Genomic DNA, 20,649 nt, shown 5'->3' on the forward strand with positions numbered 1-20,649 from the left:
TTCTTCTTCCTTTGTTAATTAAAATGCTGCTTTTCCTTTGGTACTGATAGGTAGGACTTTTTCATGTGGAAATCAAAAAATAGTTACTGGCGCCCCTCTGTGAGAACGAACACGGCTAAATGGCCTGTTCTTTGGGAAGGTACCCAGTCGAGAGTCTGCAGCCGCACTTTAGCTCACTGTACCTTTCACTGAAGGGAAATATCCATTTTCATATCATTCATATGGCCATTCAGTTCCGTGGTTTGGAGGCCTTTCATTACAACCTCACAACGCTAAGGCTATCACCATAAACTAGTTCAGAGAGAGAGAGACAAGAAGAGAGAGAAACAAGAAGAGAGAGAGAGAGACAGAGACAGAGAGAGGAGGGGGGTCAGGGAGAGAGAGAGAGAGAGAGAGAGAGAGAGAGAGAGAGAGAACGAGAGAGATAGAAGAAAAGAGGGGGAGAGAGAGAGAGACAGAGAGAGCCAGAGAGAGGAAGAGAGAGCGAACGAGAGACATAGAGTAAGAGTGTAGGAGGGAGAGAGCGAGAGAGAGGACGAGACACAGAGAGAGAGGCAGCGACAGAGAGAGAGACGGGGATAGAGAGAGAGAGAGAGAGAGAGAGAGAGAGAGAGAGAGTGAGAGAGAGAGAAAGAGCAAGAGAGATGGAAAGAGGGTGAGGGAGAGGCAGAGAGAGTCAGGGAGGGGGGAGTGTGAGAGACACAGAGAGAGAGCGAGAGGGAGAGAAAGAGCAAGAGAGAGGGAGAGAGGGGGAGAGAGAAAGAGAGCAGTTTGTAGCCGGCTATGTTCAGAAGGTCCTGCTTCATGAACCAGAACACTGACTGTCTCTTAAAGGGGATCTATATGGTGGCTGGAATGTATGACACTGATCATCTCTTCATTAAAGTTTTTCTTCCAGTTTCTTACTGAATAAAACCCTTTGACTTGTCTCAGATTAATTTCCCTCTGCATCTGGTTTCTTTGGATCTTTTTCCGTGTGCTTTTCTTCTTACCTCTGCCAGGTCTTGTGCCATCAACCTCTACATGCTTGTTTCTTTCCATGCAGGACACAGAAATTCTGAACACGGCAATATTGACAGGGAGGACAGTGTCGGTGCCTGTCAAGGTGGTGTCTGTCGAGGAAAATGGCGCTGTTGCTGACATTTCCGAGTCAGTGGAATGCAAATCTGGCCATGAAGAAGTTGTGAAGGTAAGAAGCCATAGAGTATCTAGCACCGCGCAGCAACAAGGAGCTACGTACGTGAATTATGTGAGATGGTGGGGAAACTCTCATAAGTTGTACCCCATTTCCTTGAAGAGCTAGTCATGCATATTCAGTCTATTGCCCGATGTAACTGTTCTTCTCATTGGGGGATATACCTTAAGTGGGAGGTCCCAGCCAATAAAAAGCTTCTCACCGCCATCAAAATGGTACACAAAATAATACAACCTCCAGTACCGTGAGGTGGGTTTTTAGTAACATCCGTGCAAATGATACATTTCAGTAGGCGTTGTGTCAGTGACATTGGCCAAAATTCCAGATGCACCATTCACTGAGTTATCAAACTGGCCTACCATTGGCCAACAAGCCAATCCATCATTTGACTGGCAGTGTAGGCCTTGGCCAAGTGCCACAAAGGCCAGTCCGAGGCCTATTGGAGACTGGAGAGGCAAATAGTCTGTGAAATCGTCCCCGGGGTCCTTTTTTAGCCATTTACAATATGGTTCCCATAAACGTGGATCTTTATAAGACATTATTGTTTTGTATTGTTTATTTGTATAGCGCTCCAAACCGTTGGGTATCTGGGCGTATTATTCCAGTTACATTTGTTCAAGATATAGTTACAGGTTACATGTTAGTTATATAAAAAACCTCAAGATAATATTTACAACATTGGCATTTTTCATGAGCAGGAAATAATACATGACATTATGTACAAGCAGGTGGGAAACAATAATCAGAACCATTATAGGTTAGTTAGTTTCAAGGGTGGCGAGCCATTTTTTAATGCATGTCCTGAATTGGGAGAGAGCAGGTATAGTTCTTATGACTGTAGATGTAGAGTTCCAAAGTTTGGACGCTAATACGGGGAAGATAGTGCCTCCAGATTTCTGGCGGTTATACCGCAGGACTTTGAGGCAGTGTAGTTGGGCTGATCTGGTGGGTCGAGACGACTGGTTTTTGGTGAATCTGCAGACCAGGTAATTGGGTGCTGAGTTTGTTGGGCACTTCTGAGTAAGGGTCAGTGTTTCCAAAGAGATTCTGTTATTCATGAACAGCCAGCCGGCGTTACGTCTTGTTTCAGAGATGTGGTGGGATCAGGGAATGTTGAAGGCTCCCCTGATAGTGCTGTTTTGGAGGACCTGAAGTTTATTTAGATTTCTTTTGCTGGTTCCGAGGTAGAGTGTGATAAAATAATCCAATTTTGATAGGATCAGCGCTCTAGCTAAGGTGGAACAGCTTGTGAGGGAGAGAAAGGGTCTACAGGCGTTTATTAATTTACAAGTGTAGGCTGTGGAAGAGGCTACAGCGTTCACTTGTTTTGTCAGCATTACAGAAGAGTCAAAATATACTCCTAGGGTTTTAACAACTTTGGAGACCGTGATGTTAATACTGTATATACAGAAGGAGTTTAAGGTGGTGTCAAGCTTGTTTAGTGTGGCTTGTGAGCCGGTTAATAAGAGTTCTGTCTTCTGATCATTGAGGCAGAGGCCATGTATGGCCATCCACGCCTGAATGATGACGTAGATCTTACTTAGTAATTAAGAGTCAATATCATTATTGCCAGAAATTAAAGACCTGACCAATGTAGAGTGGAGTTAATCCCTTCCATAAAGCTATTGCACTTCCCCACAGTGTTACTCCCTCCTGTGTTATTGAAAATGTGTCCCTGATACTCAGAGGTCATGTTCAGCCATTAGAGTGATGTCCAGTTATTGCATGAAAGGACTTGTAGCCATCAGTGCTATGACCCTGATGTGCTGAGGTCATGTTCAGCCATTAAAGCTGTGTCCAGTTATTGCACGACTGGACCTTGCAGCCATCAGTGCTATGACCCCGATGTGCTTTGGTCATGTTCACCCATTAGAGCTATGGACCTTCAGAGCAAAAACAAAGTCCTGGCTAACCAACAAGAATTCCACCACTATCTGACACACTACTTAATGTACTCGTTTCCTTTGTTGACCACTTTGTAACCTGGTCAATTGCACTTACTGTTATTATCTTGTATGTCTATATACTGCTGTAACCACCTCTAAGTCTCCGGGGCCCAGTTACCCCAGGGTTCGGTGCATGGTATAAATAAAGAAACTAAACAAAACTAAACTATGTTCAGTTACTGCATGACTGGACCCTGCAGTCATCAGTGCTATGGACCTGATTCCCTGAGGACATGTTAAGCATTAGAGAAAAACTCCAGTTATTGCAGGACTGGACCCTGCAGTCATCTGTTCTATGACCCCGATGTGCTGAGGTCATTTTCGGCCATTAGAGCTGTGTCCAGTTATTGCACGACTGGACCTTGCAGCCATCAGTGCTATGACCCCGATGTGCTTTGGTCATGTTCACCCATTAGAGCTATGGACCTTCAGAGCAAAAACAAAGTCCTGGCTAACCAACAAGAATTCCACCACTATCTGACACACTACTTAATGTACTCGTTTCCTTTGTTGACCACTTTGTAACCTGGTCAATTGCACTTACTGTTATTATCTTGTATGTCTATATACTGCTGTAACCACCTCTAAGTCTCCGGGGCCCAGTTACCCCAGGGTTCGGTGCATGGTATAAATAAAGAAACTAAACAAAACTAAACTATGTTCAGTTACTGCATGACTGGACCCTGCAGTCATCAGTGCTATGGACCTGATTCCCTGAGGACATGTTAAGCATTAGAGAAAAACTCCAGTTATTGCAGGACTGGACCCTGCAGTCATCTGTTCTATGACCCCGATGTGCTGAGGTCATTTTCGGCCATTAGAGCTATGTCCAGTTATTGCACGACTGGACCCCACAGTCATCAGTGCTATGACCCTGGTGTGCTGAGGTCATGTTCAGCCACTAGAGCAATGTCCAGTCATTGCATGACTGGACCCTGCAGTCATCAGTGCTATGACCCTGGTGTGCTGAGGTCATGTTCAGCCACTAGAGCAATGTCCAGTCATTGCATGACTGGACCCTGCAGTCATCAGTGCTATGACCCTGGTGTGCTGAGGTCATGTTCAGCCACTAGATCTATGCCCAGTCATTGCATGACTGGACCCTGCAGTCAACAGTGCTATGACCCTGGTGTGCTGAGGTCATGTTCAGCCACTAGAGCAATGTCCAGTCATTGCATGACTGGACCCTGCAGTCATCAGTGCTATGACCCTGGTGTGCTGAGGTCATGTTCAGCCACTAGATCTATGCCCAGTCATTGCATGACTGGACCCTGCAATCATCAGTGTTATGACCCTGGTTTGCTGAGGTCATGTTCAGCCATTAGAGCAATGTCCACTCATTGCATGACTGGACCCTGCAGTCATCAGTGCTATGACCCTGGTGTGCTGAGGTCATGTTCAGCCATTAGAGCAATGTCCACTCATTGCATGACTGGACCCTGCAGTCATCAGTGCTATGACCCTGGTGTGCTGAGGTCATGTTCAGCCACTAGAGCGATGTCCAGTCATTGCATGACTGGACCCTGCAGTCATCAGTGCTATGACCCTGGTGTGCTGCGGTCATGTTCAGCCACTAGAGCAATGTCCAGTGCTATGACCCTGCAGTCATCAGTGCTATGACCCTGGTGTGATGAGGTCATCCTCAGCAGTTAGAGCAATGACCAGTCATTGCATGACTGAACCCTGCAGTCATCAGTGCTATGACCCTGGTGTGCCGAGGTCATGTTCATCCATTAGAACTATGTCCAGTTATTGCACGACTGAACTCCGCAGTCCTCGGTGCTATGACCCTGCTGTGCTGCGGTCATGTTCACCCATGTTCAGCCATTAGAGCAATGTCCAGTCATTGTATGACTGGACCCTGTAGTCATCGGCGCTGTGACCCCGATGTGCTGAGGTCGTGTTCAGCCATTAGAGCAGTGTCCAGTCATTGTATGACTGGACCCTGTAGTCATCGGCGCTACGACCCCGATGTGCTGAGGTCGTGTTCAGCCATTAGAACAATGTCCAGTCATTGTATGACTGTACCCTGCAGTCATCAGTGCTATGACCCTGGTGTGCTGAGGTCATGTTCAGCCATTAGAGCAGTGTCCAGTTATTGCATGAATGGACCCTGCAGTCATCAGTGCTATGACCCCGGTGTGGTGAGGTCATGTTCAGCCAATAGAGCTATGTCCAGTTATTGAACGACTGGACCCTGTAGTCATCGGCGCTATGACCCCGATGTGCTGAGGTCGTGTTCAGCCATTAGAGCAATGCCCCTGCAGTCATCAGTGCTATGACCCTGGTGTGCTGAGGTCGAGTTCAGCCATTAGAGCAGTGCAGTCATCAGTGCTATGACCCTGGTGTGCTGAGGTCATGTTCAGCCATTAGAGCAGTGTCCAGTTATTGCAGGACTGGACCCTGCAGTCATCAGTGCTATGACCCCAATGTGCTGAGGTCATGTTCAGCCACTAGAGCTGTGTCCAGTTATTGCATGACTGGACCCTGCAGTCATCAGTGCTATGACCCCGCTGTGCTGAGGTCATGTTCAGCCACTAGAGCTATGTCCAGTCATTGCATGACTGGACCCTGCAGTCATCAGCGCTATGACCCCGGTGTGCTGAGGTCATGTTCAGCCATTAGAGCAATGTCCAGTCATTGCATGACTGGACCCTGTAGTCATCAGCGCTATGACCGTGGTGTGCTGAGGTCATGTTCAGCCACTAGAGCCATGTCCAGGACCCTGCAGTCATCAGTGCTATGATCCTGGTGTGCTGAGGTCATGTTCAGCCACTAGAGCAATGTCCAGTCATTGCATGACTGGACCCTGCAGTCATCAGTGCTATCACCCTGGTGTGCTGAGGTCATGTTTAGCCATTAGAGCAATGTCCAGTTATTGAACGACTGGACCCTGCAGTCATCAGTGCTATGACCGTGGTGTGCTGAGGTCATGTTCAGCCACTAGAGCTATGTCCAGTTATTGCATGACTGGACTGCAGTCATCGGTGCTATGACCCTGATGTGCTGCGGTCATGTTCAGCCACTAGAGCTATGTCCAGTTATTGCATGACTGGGCTGCAGTCATCGGTGCTATGACCCTGATGTGCTGCGGTCATGTTCAGCCACTAGAGCTATGTCCAGTCATTGCATGACTGGACCCTGCAGTCATCAGTGCTATGACCCTGGTGTGCTGAGGTCATGTTCAGCCACTAGAGCAATGTCCAGTCATTGCATGACTGGACTCTGCAGTCATCAGTTCTATGACCCTGGTGTGCTGAGGTCATGTTCAGCCATTAGAGAAATGTCCAGTTATTGCACGACTGAACTCCGCAGTCATCGGTGCTATGACCCTGATGTGCTGAGGTCATGTTCAGCCACTAGAGCTATGTCCAGTTATTGCATGACTGGACCCTGTAGTCATCAGTGCTATGACCCTGATGCACTGAGGTCATGTTCAGCCATGGTCAGCCACTAGAGCTTTGTCCAGTTATTGCGCGACTGGACCCTGAAGTCATCAGTGCTATGACCCTGATGCACTGAGGTCATGTTCAGCCACTAGAGCTATGTCCAGTTATTGCATGACTGGACTGCAGTCATCGGTGCTATGACCCTGATGTGCTGCGGTCATGTTCAGCCACTAGAGCTATGTCCAGTTATTGCATGACTGGACTGCAGTCATCAGTGCTATGACCCTGATGTGCTGCGGTCATGTTCAGCCACTAGAGCTATGTACAGTTATTGCATGACTGGACCCTGCATTCTGATACACTGAGCTGATGCTCTTTCATTAAATCTCAGAACAGGTGCTGCTTGAGTGGATCCTCTGAAGTCATTGATTCTAGTGCCGCCATATATTGGTGTCAGGACCAGCCACTAAAGCCATTCATGAAGGAGCCCAGGGGGCGTCTAACCCTTATGCATCTCACCATGTCAGATATTTTCCGTTCATCCAATCAAAGGCAGCCACACGTGCTTTTGTGGGATCACAACCCAGTGAAACTCTCAGGTTCCTGAAGTCATGAAGCAGTGTCGGGATCTGCTCACCATTCCGGTGTATCGATATCCACTAAAGTCACCGACATTAAGGATCGTCAACAATGCAAACCTCAAGAGAGTGAGTGAACCAATCCGCTGCCTTGGGCCAAGAGGATAGCTCAGGGGCAACGTGCTCGCCTTGGAAGCAAGACGACACAGAGCAACACAGGTTCGATCCCCGGCTGCGCGCTTAGAAGCCGCTGCCGTATTAAGCGTCTTATAAATAACCTGCCATCCTTCCAAGCATCTCTGGGCTGATACCTTGGTGACGTGACGTCATACCCGGTAGTTCATGGGGATATGAGCACTCAATACTACATGAAATTGATGGGGAAAGTCAGAAGCTTTGCGGCTTGTACTGAGTAAGACTGCACATCTCGGCACATACTCGGTGAGGTGTTCCTAGCAATATCCGCTTAGCCTGATTGGAGGAGCAGGTGCGTGAAAGCAAGCCACATATTGCATGTTCGTTATTGCACCTCTGTCACTGGAGGGTGCGTTGTGGGTTATCAGCCTCATGAAAGGCGGAGAGAGCATTATGTTAGAGACAGAGTAACCTTCAACCTCTGCCACTGCACACGTGAGCATGTGCAATGGGTGTGCACTGCAGGACATTTGACACTGGGAATGAGTATAATGTTTGACTTAAATGCTCCCACCTAGAGTAATATAGTCTAAGTATCTTCTTCTCTGAAAAGGGAGGTAGGCATAGGTGGAGCTGCTGTACCCACCCCGGGCATCTTTCTGTGGTTGCATGAGCAGACCAAATTCAAGAGATGCACCAACTCTCCCCAAGTTGCCATCTTGCAAGCAGGGCACAAGGAGGAGGAGGTTTCAGTGTCAAGCGACTGCGGCGGGATGGGAACCTGGGGGTCTCTGGTCTCATGGCCTCTGCTACTGTGGAAGGGGTACACACATGGCATTGGATTTGGGAAAACCATGCACATGTCAGTCACCTTTTACTTTAAGATATTAGGTGGCACTGAAAATGTTGCCTTGAGGCCAAAAAGATTGTCGGCAGAAGTGAAGATCGTCTTCTATTCGTCATCTCTATAGCGCCCTTTCCCCATAAATGCCATATCACATCATTTGTAAGGCCTCAATGTGCTTTGTGGTTGGAAGGCCCTCTGTGACCGCAGTCCATGTGTGGGAGGTTCTTAGATGTAAATTAAACATGTGTGTGGGCACGTGGGTGGGTGCTGTTGGTAGTTTAGGATAGAGGGCTGGTGCCGGAGACTCGATGTATGCCCAGCTAGAACGACATTTTTCCTAGGTTATCGCTGTATACTAATGGCAGAGGTGTTGAGGCTTGTTAGGGGTTTCAGTGTGGACGGCTATGCGGGCTGCTAGACCAGAATAGCATAGCCATAACTGCATTCTACGGTGCATGGATGTATGGCCGTGCCTGAAGCCTGTGTCCACAGACATGGTGCAGCGTAGACATACCTTAAGCTTGGATGGGGTTCGGCTTCAATGTAGTTTTTCTTGGTCCAATGCGATTGCCTGGTCTCGCTAGTCGTGGTCTCCCTGAAACGAACGTCTGAGCAGTGAGAGAAGGGCCCAGAGCGACAGGGAAGGGGGGTGATGTACAATCGTCTGTCAGTGAGGAGGGTGTAGGGGGAGGACGAGAGGTTTTTTGTGGTGTGCTGCTGGGAACGATGCTGGATCGGTGCAGGTTTGGTTGGATATGTGTGTTAATGGGTTTGGGCCAGTGTATTTTTGTGCATAAAAACAGTATAGAGTGCAGGAAGGTTTCAAGAGTGGGTAGGAAGAGTTAGGTTTTGAGGGCCTTTATGAAAGCTGAGTGACGATCAATGTTGCAGATGCGCAGGGGCAGAGATTACCAGATGATCGGTGCTAGGACGGAGAAGGAGGATCCGCCCAGTCTGGTGCAGTTGCAATGTGGAACAACTTGGAGAGATGCTGTGCTGGATCTGAGTGTCCTTGAGGGGCGGTAGCAAGTGAATTCGACTTTGAGGAATTCCGGTCCGGTGTTGTGGTTGGCGCAGTGGGTGATGCACATGGCTTTAAATGTAGTGTGTCGACCAATGGGGAGCCAATGGAGGACTCATATTGAAGGGCTGATCTGTTCTCTGGGCAGTATGTTAATAAGGAGGCGGCCCGCAGCATTTTGGATTCTTTGCCGTTTCCTTAGCTGAAACCTTGGTGCCCCTTGCGTAGTCCAATGGCGAGAGGATGATGGAGAAGATGGCAGAGAAACGGTGAGGATAGGTGAGGTATGGTAAAATACAGCTGAGGATGCATAGATGGAAGAAACTGGCTCTGGGAGGAAGGATAGCCCAAAGCCAACACGTTTGTCTTAGATGCAGGACAGCACAGTGCAACACAGGTTGGTTTCACAATCCTGCGCTTAGAAACTACTTGATGGTATTAAGCTCGTTATAAAAGAATATTTATAATTATAATAATTATAATTCATGTGTTGGGACTGGGATACATTTGTGTCCAGTGTGCACCCAAGGTTTGTCACTGAGGTGGAGGTCGCCTGTGGGGGGCCTCGGGCTTAAGGCCAGGGAATAGGCTGGCGGAGGAGCGCTGTTTTCCCGCCGACTAGGATTTCATTTTTCCCAGGATTGAGGATTAGGTGACTGGTTGTCATCCAGTGGTCCATATCCTCGAGGGATGACGACAGGCCTGGGCTGTTGGAGCCCGGTGAGTTGGGGATTTTGAGAATGATCTGGGTGTCGTCTGCGTAGTTGTAGCAGGTGAGATTGTGGGAGCGGATGAATTGCGGGCAGAGGGTGTAGATAGATGTTGAAGAGGCGGGGTGATAGGGATGCTCCTTGCGGGAGCCCTTTTGTTACTGGTCGGGAGCTGGAGGGGAACGGGTGGAAGAGCATGATTTGTGAGTGATTAGAGATGAAAGAGGAGATCCAAGAGAGGAGAGGGATGGAATGTGAGGCGGACACACAGTCTGTGGCTCTAGTTTGGGTTTTCACGCACCCAGTGACCTCCCCAGACATGCTAATCCCTACGACCATTTCCCCCCAAAACCTCATCCTCCTCCCCAACCCTGCTTCCCCCAGGATCTCTTTGACCTAGCTCTATCAAGCAGTAAAATCCAGCTGTGCTAGGCCTTCCAGTGTTATTTCTAAGCAGTCTTCAGAGAGTTAATGGCTTAATTGCAGCCGTCAATGCACTTCTAGTGCAATGAACCTGACTTAACGAAGTGTGGCTTCAGCAACTTGACTTACAAGCAGAATGGCTGTATTTGCATCTGAAGCCCTGTTAAAGGGAGGCATAGACAAAGCCAACAGTTATGCCATGTATATAGGCATTTGCCGGGGCATAGATGTCATATGTCCAGGTACTCACCCCATTTTCCAGCTTTTGCCATTTTATGGTGAGTTAGTACCGTTATGGCAGCGCCTGGTAAATGCCCATCCCCTGCCTATACAATTGTCAAAACTGTTGGCTTTGCCAATGCTCGTTTGTAAGTACTTTTACATAAAAACTGGAGAGGCGAAAACAATAACCTTCAGAATTAATTAAATAAGCAACACATGTTCAGTGCCATTAAAGCAGGTGTTTCATTAGGGACTAATGGATATTAGCTGCGTGCTGGTTAGCGTATCGTCTCCATCTTTGCACGTGACCCAAGTGGCACAAAGTCACAAGGTTCAAGTGGCACAACAGAAGGCATCACCCATGTCGCAGAGCGGGTAAGACATTACCCATTCCCACAAAAAAAAGGGGGTTCACGCCAGACTGCATGGGCAGGGAACGGACTAATAGCAACAGCACCAATACAATCATTAATAAAAATCCCAATGATAATAATAACAATGCATAATAATAACAGTGCATAATAATAACAGTGCATAATAATAATCACATCACTAATCACACTATTTTGCTCATCTGAATTGTTTGTGTAGTGCTTAGTAGGCGCTTTGCACATGCATTTGCAAAACAGACACATCGGGAAGCAAGACTGCTATATGCTCCACAAGGCCACTGTCAGCTCCGTGCTGCACCCCCATTTTGAGCTCATATGTTTCCGCTTCTCAGGCAGCTTCATTGGCTCCCCATTGAGAAGAGGATCCTCTTCAAGTCCATGTGTATCGTTCACCGGCTTTCTACAAGTTAGGGGCAAAATACATCCAGGAAAGGTTTCCACGGTATGTTCCTGCTCGCCCCCTGCGCTCCCAGTCTGCATTTCCGCTATCTGTTCCGCGTATCAGATTAGCATGCATAGGGGGCGGGGCCTTCAAAGGCCTGGAATGACCTGCCTCCAGCGTCGCGAGAAACGGACGACAACTTGTCTTTCGTCGCTCCCTGGCGACACTACTGTTCTAAGCCTCCGGATGCTGCCGCTCCTCCGCTTTTAGCGCCATGATGCCTTTGGCCGTACGTGCGCTGTACAAATGCACATAACATAACATGTATTCAAATCCCAGAAAGCCCTTTCTCAGTAGTGTTTTCAGAAGGGTATCATTAATATTTGTTAAATCAAATCACTATTTACTTGATGTATAAGTGCCTTACAAAAGCACAATAAAATAAGTAAAGTGCACCTTGACACGGAGCGCGCCTGACTAGGCGGTACGTTCCACTGCGGAGAAGCAATGGTATCACTCCCTTATCGCTGTTTCTTGTTCAGAGATGAAATGTAGGTTTTTTTTTTAAAAAAAAACAAATCTCAGACGATGTTGAAACTGAGCTGTTAATTGAGTAAAATCACTACCCAGCTGCAGCCTAATCTCATGGCCTTGATGCGTTGGCATGGCCACCGCTCTCAGGAAGGGACTGGGCTGACCTAAGCAGCACTTACCGGGGACTATAAGTGTCTGTCGCTGTGAATAATAATAATAATTACTGTTATTATTAGGGCTTAGGTCTCTGCGTGCAACGACGAAATGCAATGGCAAGCAGCCTGTTTACATCATGAAGCAGTACTCAAGGGACTTGAGAATGTCACTGCAACCCCAAAGTTCCAATCCTTGCCCTCATTTGAAAAGTTATTTCGGTCTGCAACCTCTTGAAGGTCATTTGCCATGCGGCAACTGTAGTGTGTGCCACTTTACAAGACGCACCACTGAGTTCCAAGTCGGCACAAGGGTATGGAAACCTAAAGCCCATACCAACTTCAACACAAACAATGTTGTTCATATTATCCAGGGCCTGTACATCCAGCTCCACATTGGCAAGACAGAAAGAGAAGTACATGTCCAAATTTCAGAGCACCGATCAAGAATCAGGAACTGAGTCACGGCTGCACCTGTGGTACCACAAAACTTAAAATATGCTCACAGTCAACAAGCTATCAAATTATAGATAGTCAAAAAATTAACAGGTGATCCAGGACGAGGATCACTCAAAGACAAACGCGCCCAAAGAGAACAGTTTTGGATCTACAATTTCAGAACATGTATAGACGGCCTTAATGACCAACTAGAGTGGCAACCGCTTCTCTACAAGGCTTGCTCACAATGATTTAGGGGTGATTCTATGTGCAAATAGCAACTGTGTCACTATGAGGTTCATGCCATCTATCAGTGATAGATTTGACAGTGAAGTAGAATTTTATTGTGGGCGAGCAGTTATACATTAGTTGTGCTCCTTGTTACAAGTTGGAGTTGTGCTCCTTGTTACTTGTGGAGAGGGCAGGAGCCCCCACACCCACCAGGAACGAGGACCCGGCGTGGAGATCCCGGCGAGGAGCACGCTGCATCCGAGCGGCAGCCGGCCCTCCCCGCCCGCAGACACCAGCTGATGCTGCATCTTGCCCTGCCAGGGCACCCCATCGCCTCCCTGGCACCCTTGGCCCCCTATCTTCGCTTTAAAGCCGCATGCGCCGACATCCACCTTTTCAAAATGTCGGGCGCGATGCGGCACGGAAACGAGGCTGAGACGCCTCTAGGCAACGTGTATTTGTATTTATACTTAAATACAAACATCCGCCGGCAGGCGGAAGAGCCGGAGGCCATCCGAAGGCCTCTTAAGGCCATTCGACCCTGTTTGCCCCTGTTCGCCCCTTTGCAGAGTGAAGTCCCCTGCAAAGGCGGAGGAGTAGTGTTCTTCCTGCTATCGGCGGTCACCCGGCGGCGGTCACCCGGGCACAGCTAACAATCTCTATGGCAGCATCTCCTACCAGCATTCTACCTTTGACCTACCTCTTGGCATGTGCTTAATTCCATACTAACTCCTCTGCCTATTACGATATGCGCACCACGTCATCTGGTTAACTACCGCCTTGCCTTGCTACATACAGCTGCCTCACCGGATTATGCTATCCTGGCCTATTCATATCTCGTGTGCACTGTATCCTATGATGTGTATTCTGCCCCAGGGTCAATAACTATCCACCTATGACTATTGCTGTACCCTATGATAGCCATCAGTATACACTGATTTGTGTCGTGCCATTTGGTCACTACAGACCTCACCCGTCTTACTATAGCTGACTTTACTACCACAGCACTATAGGGGTCTCTCCGTGTTCTGCCTTCACCAAGCTTATGTCTTGACTAACCTGCAAGGCTATTGTACCATGTCTTATGGTCGCTAATGGACCACTGTGTTGTGCCTTATGGTCGCTAATGGACCACTGTGTTGTGCCTTATGGTCGCTAACGGACCACTGCAATTGTGTTGTGCCTTATGGTCGCTAACGGACCACTGTGTTGTGCCTTATGGTCGCTAACGGACCACTGTGTTGTGCCTTATGGTCGCTAACTGACCACTGTACTGTGCCTTATGGTCGCTAACGGACCACTGTGTTGTGCCTTATGGTCGCTAACGGACCACTGTACTGTGCCTTATGGTCGCTAACGGACCACTGTGTTGTGCCTTATGGTCGCTAACGGACCACTGTACTGTGCCTTATGGTCGCTAACGGACCACTGCAATTGTGTTGCGCCTTATGGTCGCTAACGGACCACTGTGTTGTGCCTTATGGTCGCTATTGGACCACTGCAATTGTGTTGTGCCTTATGGTCACTAACGGACCACTGTAATTGTGTTGTGCCTTATGGTCGCCAACGGACCACTGCTATTGTGTTGTGCCTTATGGTCGCTAATGGACCACTGCAACTGTGTTGTGCCTTATGGTCGCTAACGGACCACTGTAATTGTGTTGTGCCTTACGGTCGCTAACGGACCACTGCAATTGTGTTGTGCCTTATGGTCGCTAACGGACCACTGTAATTGTGTTGTGCCTTATGGCCGCGAACGGACCACTGTAATTGTGCTGTGCCTTATGGTCGCCCTCTTGGTCACTATCAGACCACTTGCTCCTAGACTATACTAGGTCAACATGCCCCTCACCAACAGTCTAATTGCTATAAAATCACCCATGTACACTTTCAGTGTCCTACTCACTAGATTACTGCCCACCTTTCTCCTCCTTATACTGCACTCTGATTGGACCGTACTTAACCACACCACCGCCCCCGTCCTCCACTTTCACCTGCATCACACCACAACTATGCCATCCAACGCTCACCACACCAACCCCTACCTCAACAACCCAGCCCTTTGGATCCAACACTTTGCTAATAGACCTTTACCAAACATACCTTGCTCCATCACCCTGAGAAATGCCAGACTTGGCTCGCGACTCACCCACGCTTCCCATCACTCAGCGCATCGTAACAAACTGCCTCAGACCCCTACACCGTCCACACTTACGCCAAATCTTCCACCATCCCTTTCCAATCCCCCCAACTTAAGCAACATCAAAGGTGCGTTAATCAATGCCAGATCTCTCTCGGCTCACGCCCTAGAAGTAGCTGACCTCATCCTCAACCTCGACCTTGACTTTATCGCTATTACCGAAACCTGGCTCTATCCTGCCTCTGGTCCTCTTCTCTCCCTCGCCATCCCTCCAGACTATAACATTATCAGACATGATCGTAATTCTAATCAGTCCAAAGGTGGTGGCATTGCCATCATCCACAAAAATGCCCTAAACCTCCACCTCTCTGCCACGCACCACTTTTCCACTCTGGAAGCACTGACAGCTAAATTAGCTGTTACCCCTAACCACTCTATCACCTTCCATCTACTCTACCGGCCACCTGGCCACTATCTACTTTCGCGGAGGACATCTCTAACATCATCACTCACAACACCAAAACCAATTCCCAGGTCACGATATTGGGGGATTTCAACCTAGGTCTTTCTGACCCCAAGGACACTGCTGCCACGAGTATTGACAATATCCTTACGAATGCTGGATTCACACAGTTCATAAACCAACCTACCCACGACAAGGGTAGAACCCTTGATTGGCTAGCCGCCCATAATTGTCCCATCAACATCACCTCCAACCAACAGTGCTCATGGACTGACCACAACTTAATTACATTCAATATCGAGTCCAAATCTGTCAGCCTCTCTCCTAGCATTGCACCTGCTACGGCCACTCGCAATAAACGTAACATCACCTGCGACAGACTCCTCCCTCTCCTCCTTCCGGCTCTCAATGACCAGGCTCTCTCATGCTCTGACCCCACGGCCTTGGTTGACACCTTTAATCGGGCTATGCTTAAAGCCTTAGACACCATCGCACCCTCTAAACTGAGAAAATGCAAACCTCGAGCCCACTTGAACTCCTGGTTCACACCCCAGCTTAGAACTTTACGCAAAGATAAATGAATTGCGGAATCTCACTGGAAAAGTAACCACTCTCCAGCCAACAAATCGTGTCTACTCTTGGCCACCCTTAATTACAAGGAAGCCATACTCCAGGCAAAAAAAAGACACATACAATAAACGCATCGAACAAGCCAAATCCAACACCAAAGAACTGTTTAAAATCCTAAAAGAACTTGAAACTCCTGTTACTGCACCTGACACCTGTACCAAAGATAGCACCTGGTGCTCCAAAATCCAAGAGGCTCTCCTAGGCAAGATTGCCACTTTTCAAATTAAAATCAACAACAAACAAACTAGTCTTCAATCTAACCCTCTACCGATCCTTACACCTACTATAAACCACTCCATCCCAGATTCTCTGACTCCTTTTAGCTTCTCTCCACTCTCAATTCCTGAAGTGGAAAAGATCATCGCCAGCCTTAAACCTTCCAACTGCCATGGTGACCTCTGTCCTGCGCCTATTATTAAGGAAGCAGCTCATGACCTAGCACCATTCATCACTACACTCATTAACTCTTCCTTTAGCTCTGGGATTGTACCGGACAACCTAAAGGATGCCTGGGTCATCCCGCACCTGAAAAAACCTACCTTGGATCCCAGCATACCCACAAACTACAGGCCAATCACCACTGTCCCATTTTTACTAAAAATCCTTGACCGTACGGCATACCTACAAATTCAAGAATACCTTGAGTCAAACAAACTTCTGGGACTCAGGCAATCGGGGTTTCGGCCACGCCACGGTACTGAAACTGCCCTTATCGATTTAAAAACGCAGATCGAAGATCTCAAAGACAAAGGCAAACTTGCGCTACTTCTTCTCCTGGACCTCTCGGCGGCTTTTGATCTTGTTAATCATAAAATTCTTTGTCACCACCTCAAATCAGCTGCACACTTCTCAGACAAAGCCTCAACCTGGATCAGTTCCTTCCTCGATAACAGATCAATGCGCGTGTTCTCTCCATTATCAGCCGCCCCACCGGCCCCGGTCTCCTGTGGAGTGCCTCAAGGGTCCTGTGTCTCGCCCACGTTATATAAACCCCTTTTTGATATTCTGGACCATCTGGGTGTCATGTACAGCAATTACGCTGACGACACCCAGATACTAATCCCTATCACAGGTGACTACACTACTGACTCCCTCGCCATCAACGCCATCTACCAGGTCATCCAAGCTTGGATGGCTCAACACGGACTCTGTCTAAATGATGAAAAGACGGAGCTCCTCATTCTTGGTTCACCACAAAAACTCACGAAACTTGACCCTGCTTTTAAGTCCTTCACCATTGATGGGAATACTATCCCTACTGCTAAGGACACAAAAACCTTAGGGATTTACATTGACTCGACATTATCCCTGACTAGACAAACCAACTCAGTCTCATCAGCAGCAGCTTATACTTGTAAGCTTATTACGGCCTGTCGCCCGTTCCTTTCCACAGCTAACTGCGTGACCTTGGCTTGGACCCTCGTACTGTCCAAGGTCGACTACTGCAATGCCCTTTACCTAGGTACTAATCGCTGTAACTTAAATAAGTTACAAATTGTCCAAAACAATGCGATCAGAGCGGCCCTCAACATTCCCAGGCGCCAGCACATATCCGATACTAGGCGTAACTTTCACTGGCTCTCTATCCCACACCGCATTTCCTTGAAGTCTTTGGCTCTCACCCATAAATGCCTTCACAACCAAGCTCCCTGTTACTTGGCGAACAGACCTGCTCTCCATAGCTCCACTAGACCTCGCAGATCGGCCCAAGCCAACTGCCTTGTCATCCCACGATTCAATCTCCAAAGATCAGGTGGAACCAGCTTCCCCATCTTGGCAGCCAAACTTTGGAACTCACTCCCTAATGAGCTGAGAGCAGAACCCTCCTTCCTGAAATTCAGACACCTTACCAAAGCCTGGCTGTCCTCCCAAGGCATCTAACACTGCTCACTGCCCTACTTGCACTTTGACAGACTCTTGTATATGCATTCTGCTCATCTTCTTCTGCTATTTCTCCTGATCGTACATTTTGAAATTCTCCTGTAAAAACATTTATACTGCCATGTTATGCTTTCATCATGTTGCATCCAAGTTATGCGCCCGGTTGCCCCTGGGCCTGGTGCGCTATAGAAATAAAATAAATACAAATACAATATTGAAAAATGTGGAGCCACAATAAACTAAAGCAATCTGCATATGATGTTAGGATTTTAACTTCCAGCAACGTGACATCTTGTTCTTGGGCTGTGTGGACATATTTATGCCACGCTGATGGTGCCCTAGCCACATATGAGGGGTCTAGTTTATGCCATGGTCCGAATTGACGAAGCAAACATCTGATATTAAAAAGCTGAATCAATGAGTGGCTTAGCTGATGGCGCGTTTCGAATCACATAATGGTCACGTGGTCCTAGAAGGTTGACGTGTTAGTGTCAATTACATCCTTTGCTACGATTAAATAACACGGCAACTTGTACCTTCTGGTTTGCAGTCAGATTCCATACTACATAGTTGAGCGCTTCATAAGATGTAAGTAACATCAGGTTCTAATACAGAAATAACGTGTTAGAGACAGCCTGTGTACAAGCATAAGAGTATACATGCATGTATCATTATAGGCACATTGGCCACCATGTGTGTTAGTTACACTGCTCGTTTTCTTTTTAAAATTAACATTAAGTTTCTCTCACTCTACACATTTACTGCGAAGAATTAAAAAAAGGTAAATCATAGCTACACTGCTTTCTGAAGATAAGTGAGTACAGTAGTATCTCAACAGTAAACTTACACAGACCTTTGGGGTATTTTTTCAGCAAAAATCATTGCCAGTCTGGGTGGCCATCATTAAGCTATTGCTAATGTGAAGCCTAACTGACCCTACTTATGTGCTTTGAGGAACAAGACAGGTACATCACAGCCATACCTTTGCCTGCAGAGAAATAAGTACTCCTTGGGCCTCATTCCGACCCAGGATATCGGGCACTGGTAAAGACACCGGTGCCGGTAATACCTTTGCGCCCTATTCCGAGGTCCCCCAACGTTATTTGCGCCCTGGTCCCCTAACGGGAACCGTAAGGTACGTTTGATCGGACCAAAAGTACCTTACGGTTCCCGTTAGGGGACCAGGGCGCAAATAACGGTCTTGGCATGCGCCGGGCCATTATTTGCGCCGTCCCATTCCCATTGTGCCCTGTGGGGGCTCAAATGGGAATGGGGATTGCCATTTTCAATGGGGACTTAACGGTCCCGCAAAGGTCTGAATAGACCGGTAAGTCCCCATTGAACCATGGCAGACTCGGTACCGTTATTGGAGGCAGTCATGGCACTAATAGCGCCATGACTACCTCCAATCTCGGAATGAGGCCCCTTATTTTAAAGAAATACATGTACACTGTTTTTTCCGGTATTTTTGCATTGGACAAATAAGATACATTGATGAGTGGCGTGCTGTTCATTAAGTACTGCGACATGAGACAGAGCATCATTTGATGCACAAACTCTCACCTTAACAAAGAGATTAAATTACACTATTGGTTCTTAGTAAATTCTTTTTGCTTTTTTGTTGAAATTGGCTTTATGCACATCTGTTTGCCCTGAAGAAGATGAGGCTGGTCCAAACTATTAGTCAAGGTAACGTCGAAACCTTTTCAGGTGACATGATAAGTAATTTAGAATTCCTACTTTAGATATCAATACGGTGTCATGGTATTGGTAGACATTGTAGACATTGGTATTAGAGCCATTAGGTTAGTGATATTGGGTTACTTTTAGCTGGAATTATGATTGTCCTAGCATTTGATTTGCACTGAGCTCTTTTGGTTGCAAATGAACGTGGAGAGGTATCAGATATGCACTTTTCACTTTATCTGTTTGTATCACATGTGTGGGAGATGTATTGAATATTTGATGTATGTTGCGGATTGATTGTTTGTATTAAACATTTGCATATGTCTTTATACATTGTTCACATGCATATATTGTATTTAACATTGTAATAATAAATAAATAATACAAAAAATATTTGTCTTTCTAAAAAACATTGGGCGTATATTTATTTGCCTTGAAAGATGCCTAAAACAAATACAAAATAGCATGTTTCAATCCCAAAGAAATCCTTTAGTGTACTACCATATTTACCCTGCTCCTGAGTTTGTTCAAGGATCCCTGGGGTATTTATGTAAGTAGGGTGCAAGTATTTTAGAAGAGTCTGGATGAGCGGGGCCAAGTTAGGCAGCCCCAGCAGAATGCTAATACCCAATGCCTGCTAGCACAGGCATCTTTGAAGGTTTGTTTCCGTTTTACTGAGAAAAAGGCGGGACAGGCCTTCTGCCATTAGAAAGTACACATAGTTGAATGATGTCCATGGTGTTTATCTATGGTGTGTGACATGTAGGCTTGATGACATCACCAAGATGGCCGCCAACAAATTACATAAAGTCTTTCTTTTACTGTTATTTAGTAACAGGTTTTAACATCTACGGTCTCATTTCACAGATGTCCTTAAGTGCTAAGGGTGTCTATGTTCGTCTCAAATTCCCATCGGAAATCATTGTAGGCTCCGCCCACTCCCAGAGTTAAATGTTTTAAAATAGTACTCCTTAATAAATTTACTCTAAAGTTAATGGTGTCTCAAAAGGTTTCCCTATTCACATTCTAATACCTCGTGTGTGCTTCTGATTGGATGTTCCACAGGAAATAAAACCTATCAAATATGATACATTGCTACTTTCACCTGTGTACTGGCACGGAACTGTTGAAGGAGCTGAAGTAGCTGGCCGTGGGGTAACATAATTATTTAGCGTCGTTCCGTAGGTCAGTAACTGTGATCAACATCATCTTTGTTGAAATCGTCCTCACTGTCAGAGTGTGCTACGTTTAGAG

At 47.1% G+C, this 20,649-nt stretch overlaps 1 protein-coding gene across 1 annotated transcript in view; it reads left to right on the plus strand.

The window, feature by feature from the left end:
- Positions 1-20,649, plus strand: part of TMEM132C (transmembrane protein 132C) — a 1,669,387-nt gene that overhangs the window by 1,424,750 nt on the left and 223,988 nt on the right. The window contains exon 5 of the mRNA XM_069620123.1: positions 1,046-1,189. Within this exon, the coding sequence (XP_069476224.1) occupies positions 1,046-1,189 (144 nt within the window). The remainder of the gene's footprint in view (positions 1-1,045; positions 1,190-20,649) is intronic.

Source organism: Ambystoma mexicanum, chromosome 10 (assembly GCF_040938575.1).
Source record: "Ambystoma mexicanum isolate Mex_15411 chromosome 10, UKY_AmexF1_1, whole genome shotgun sequence".
Taxonomy (NCBI): domain Eukaryota; kingdom Metazoa; phylum Chordata; class Amphibia; order Caudata; family Ambystomatidae; genus Ambystoma; species Ambystoma mexicanum.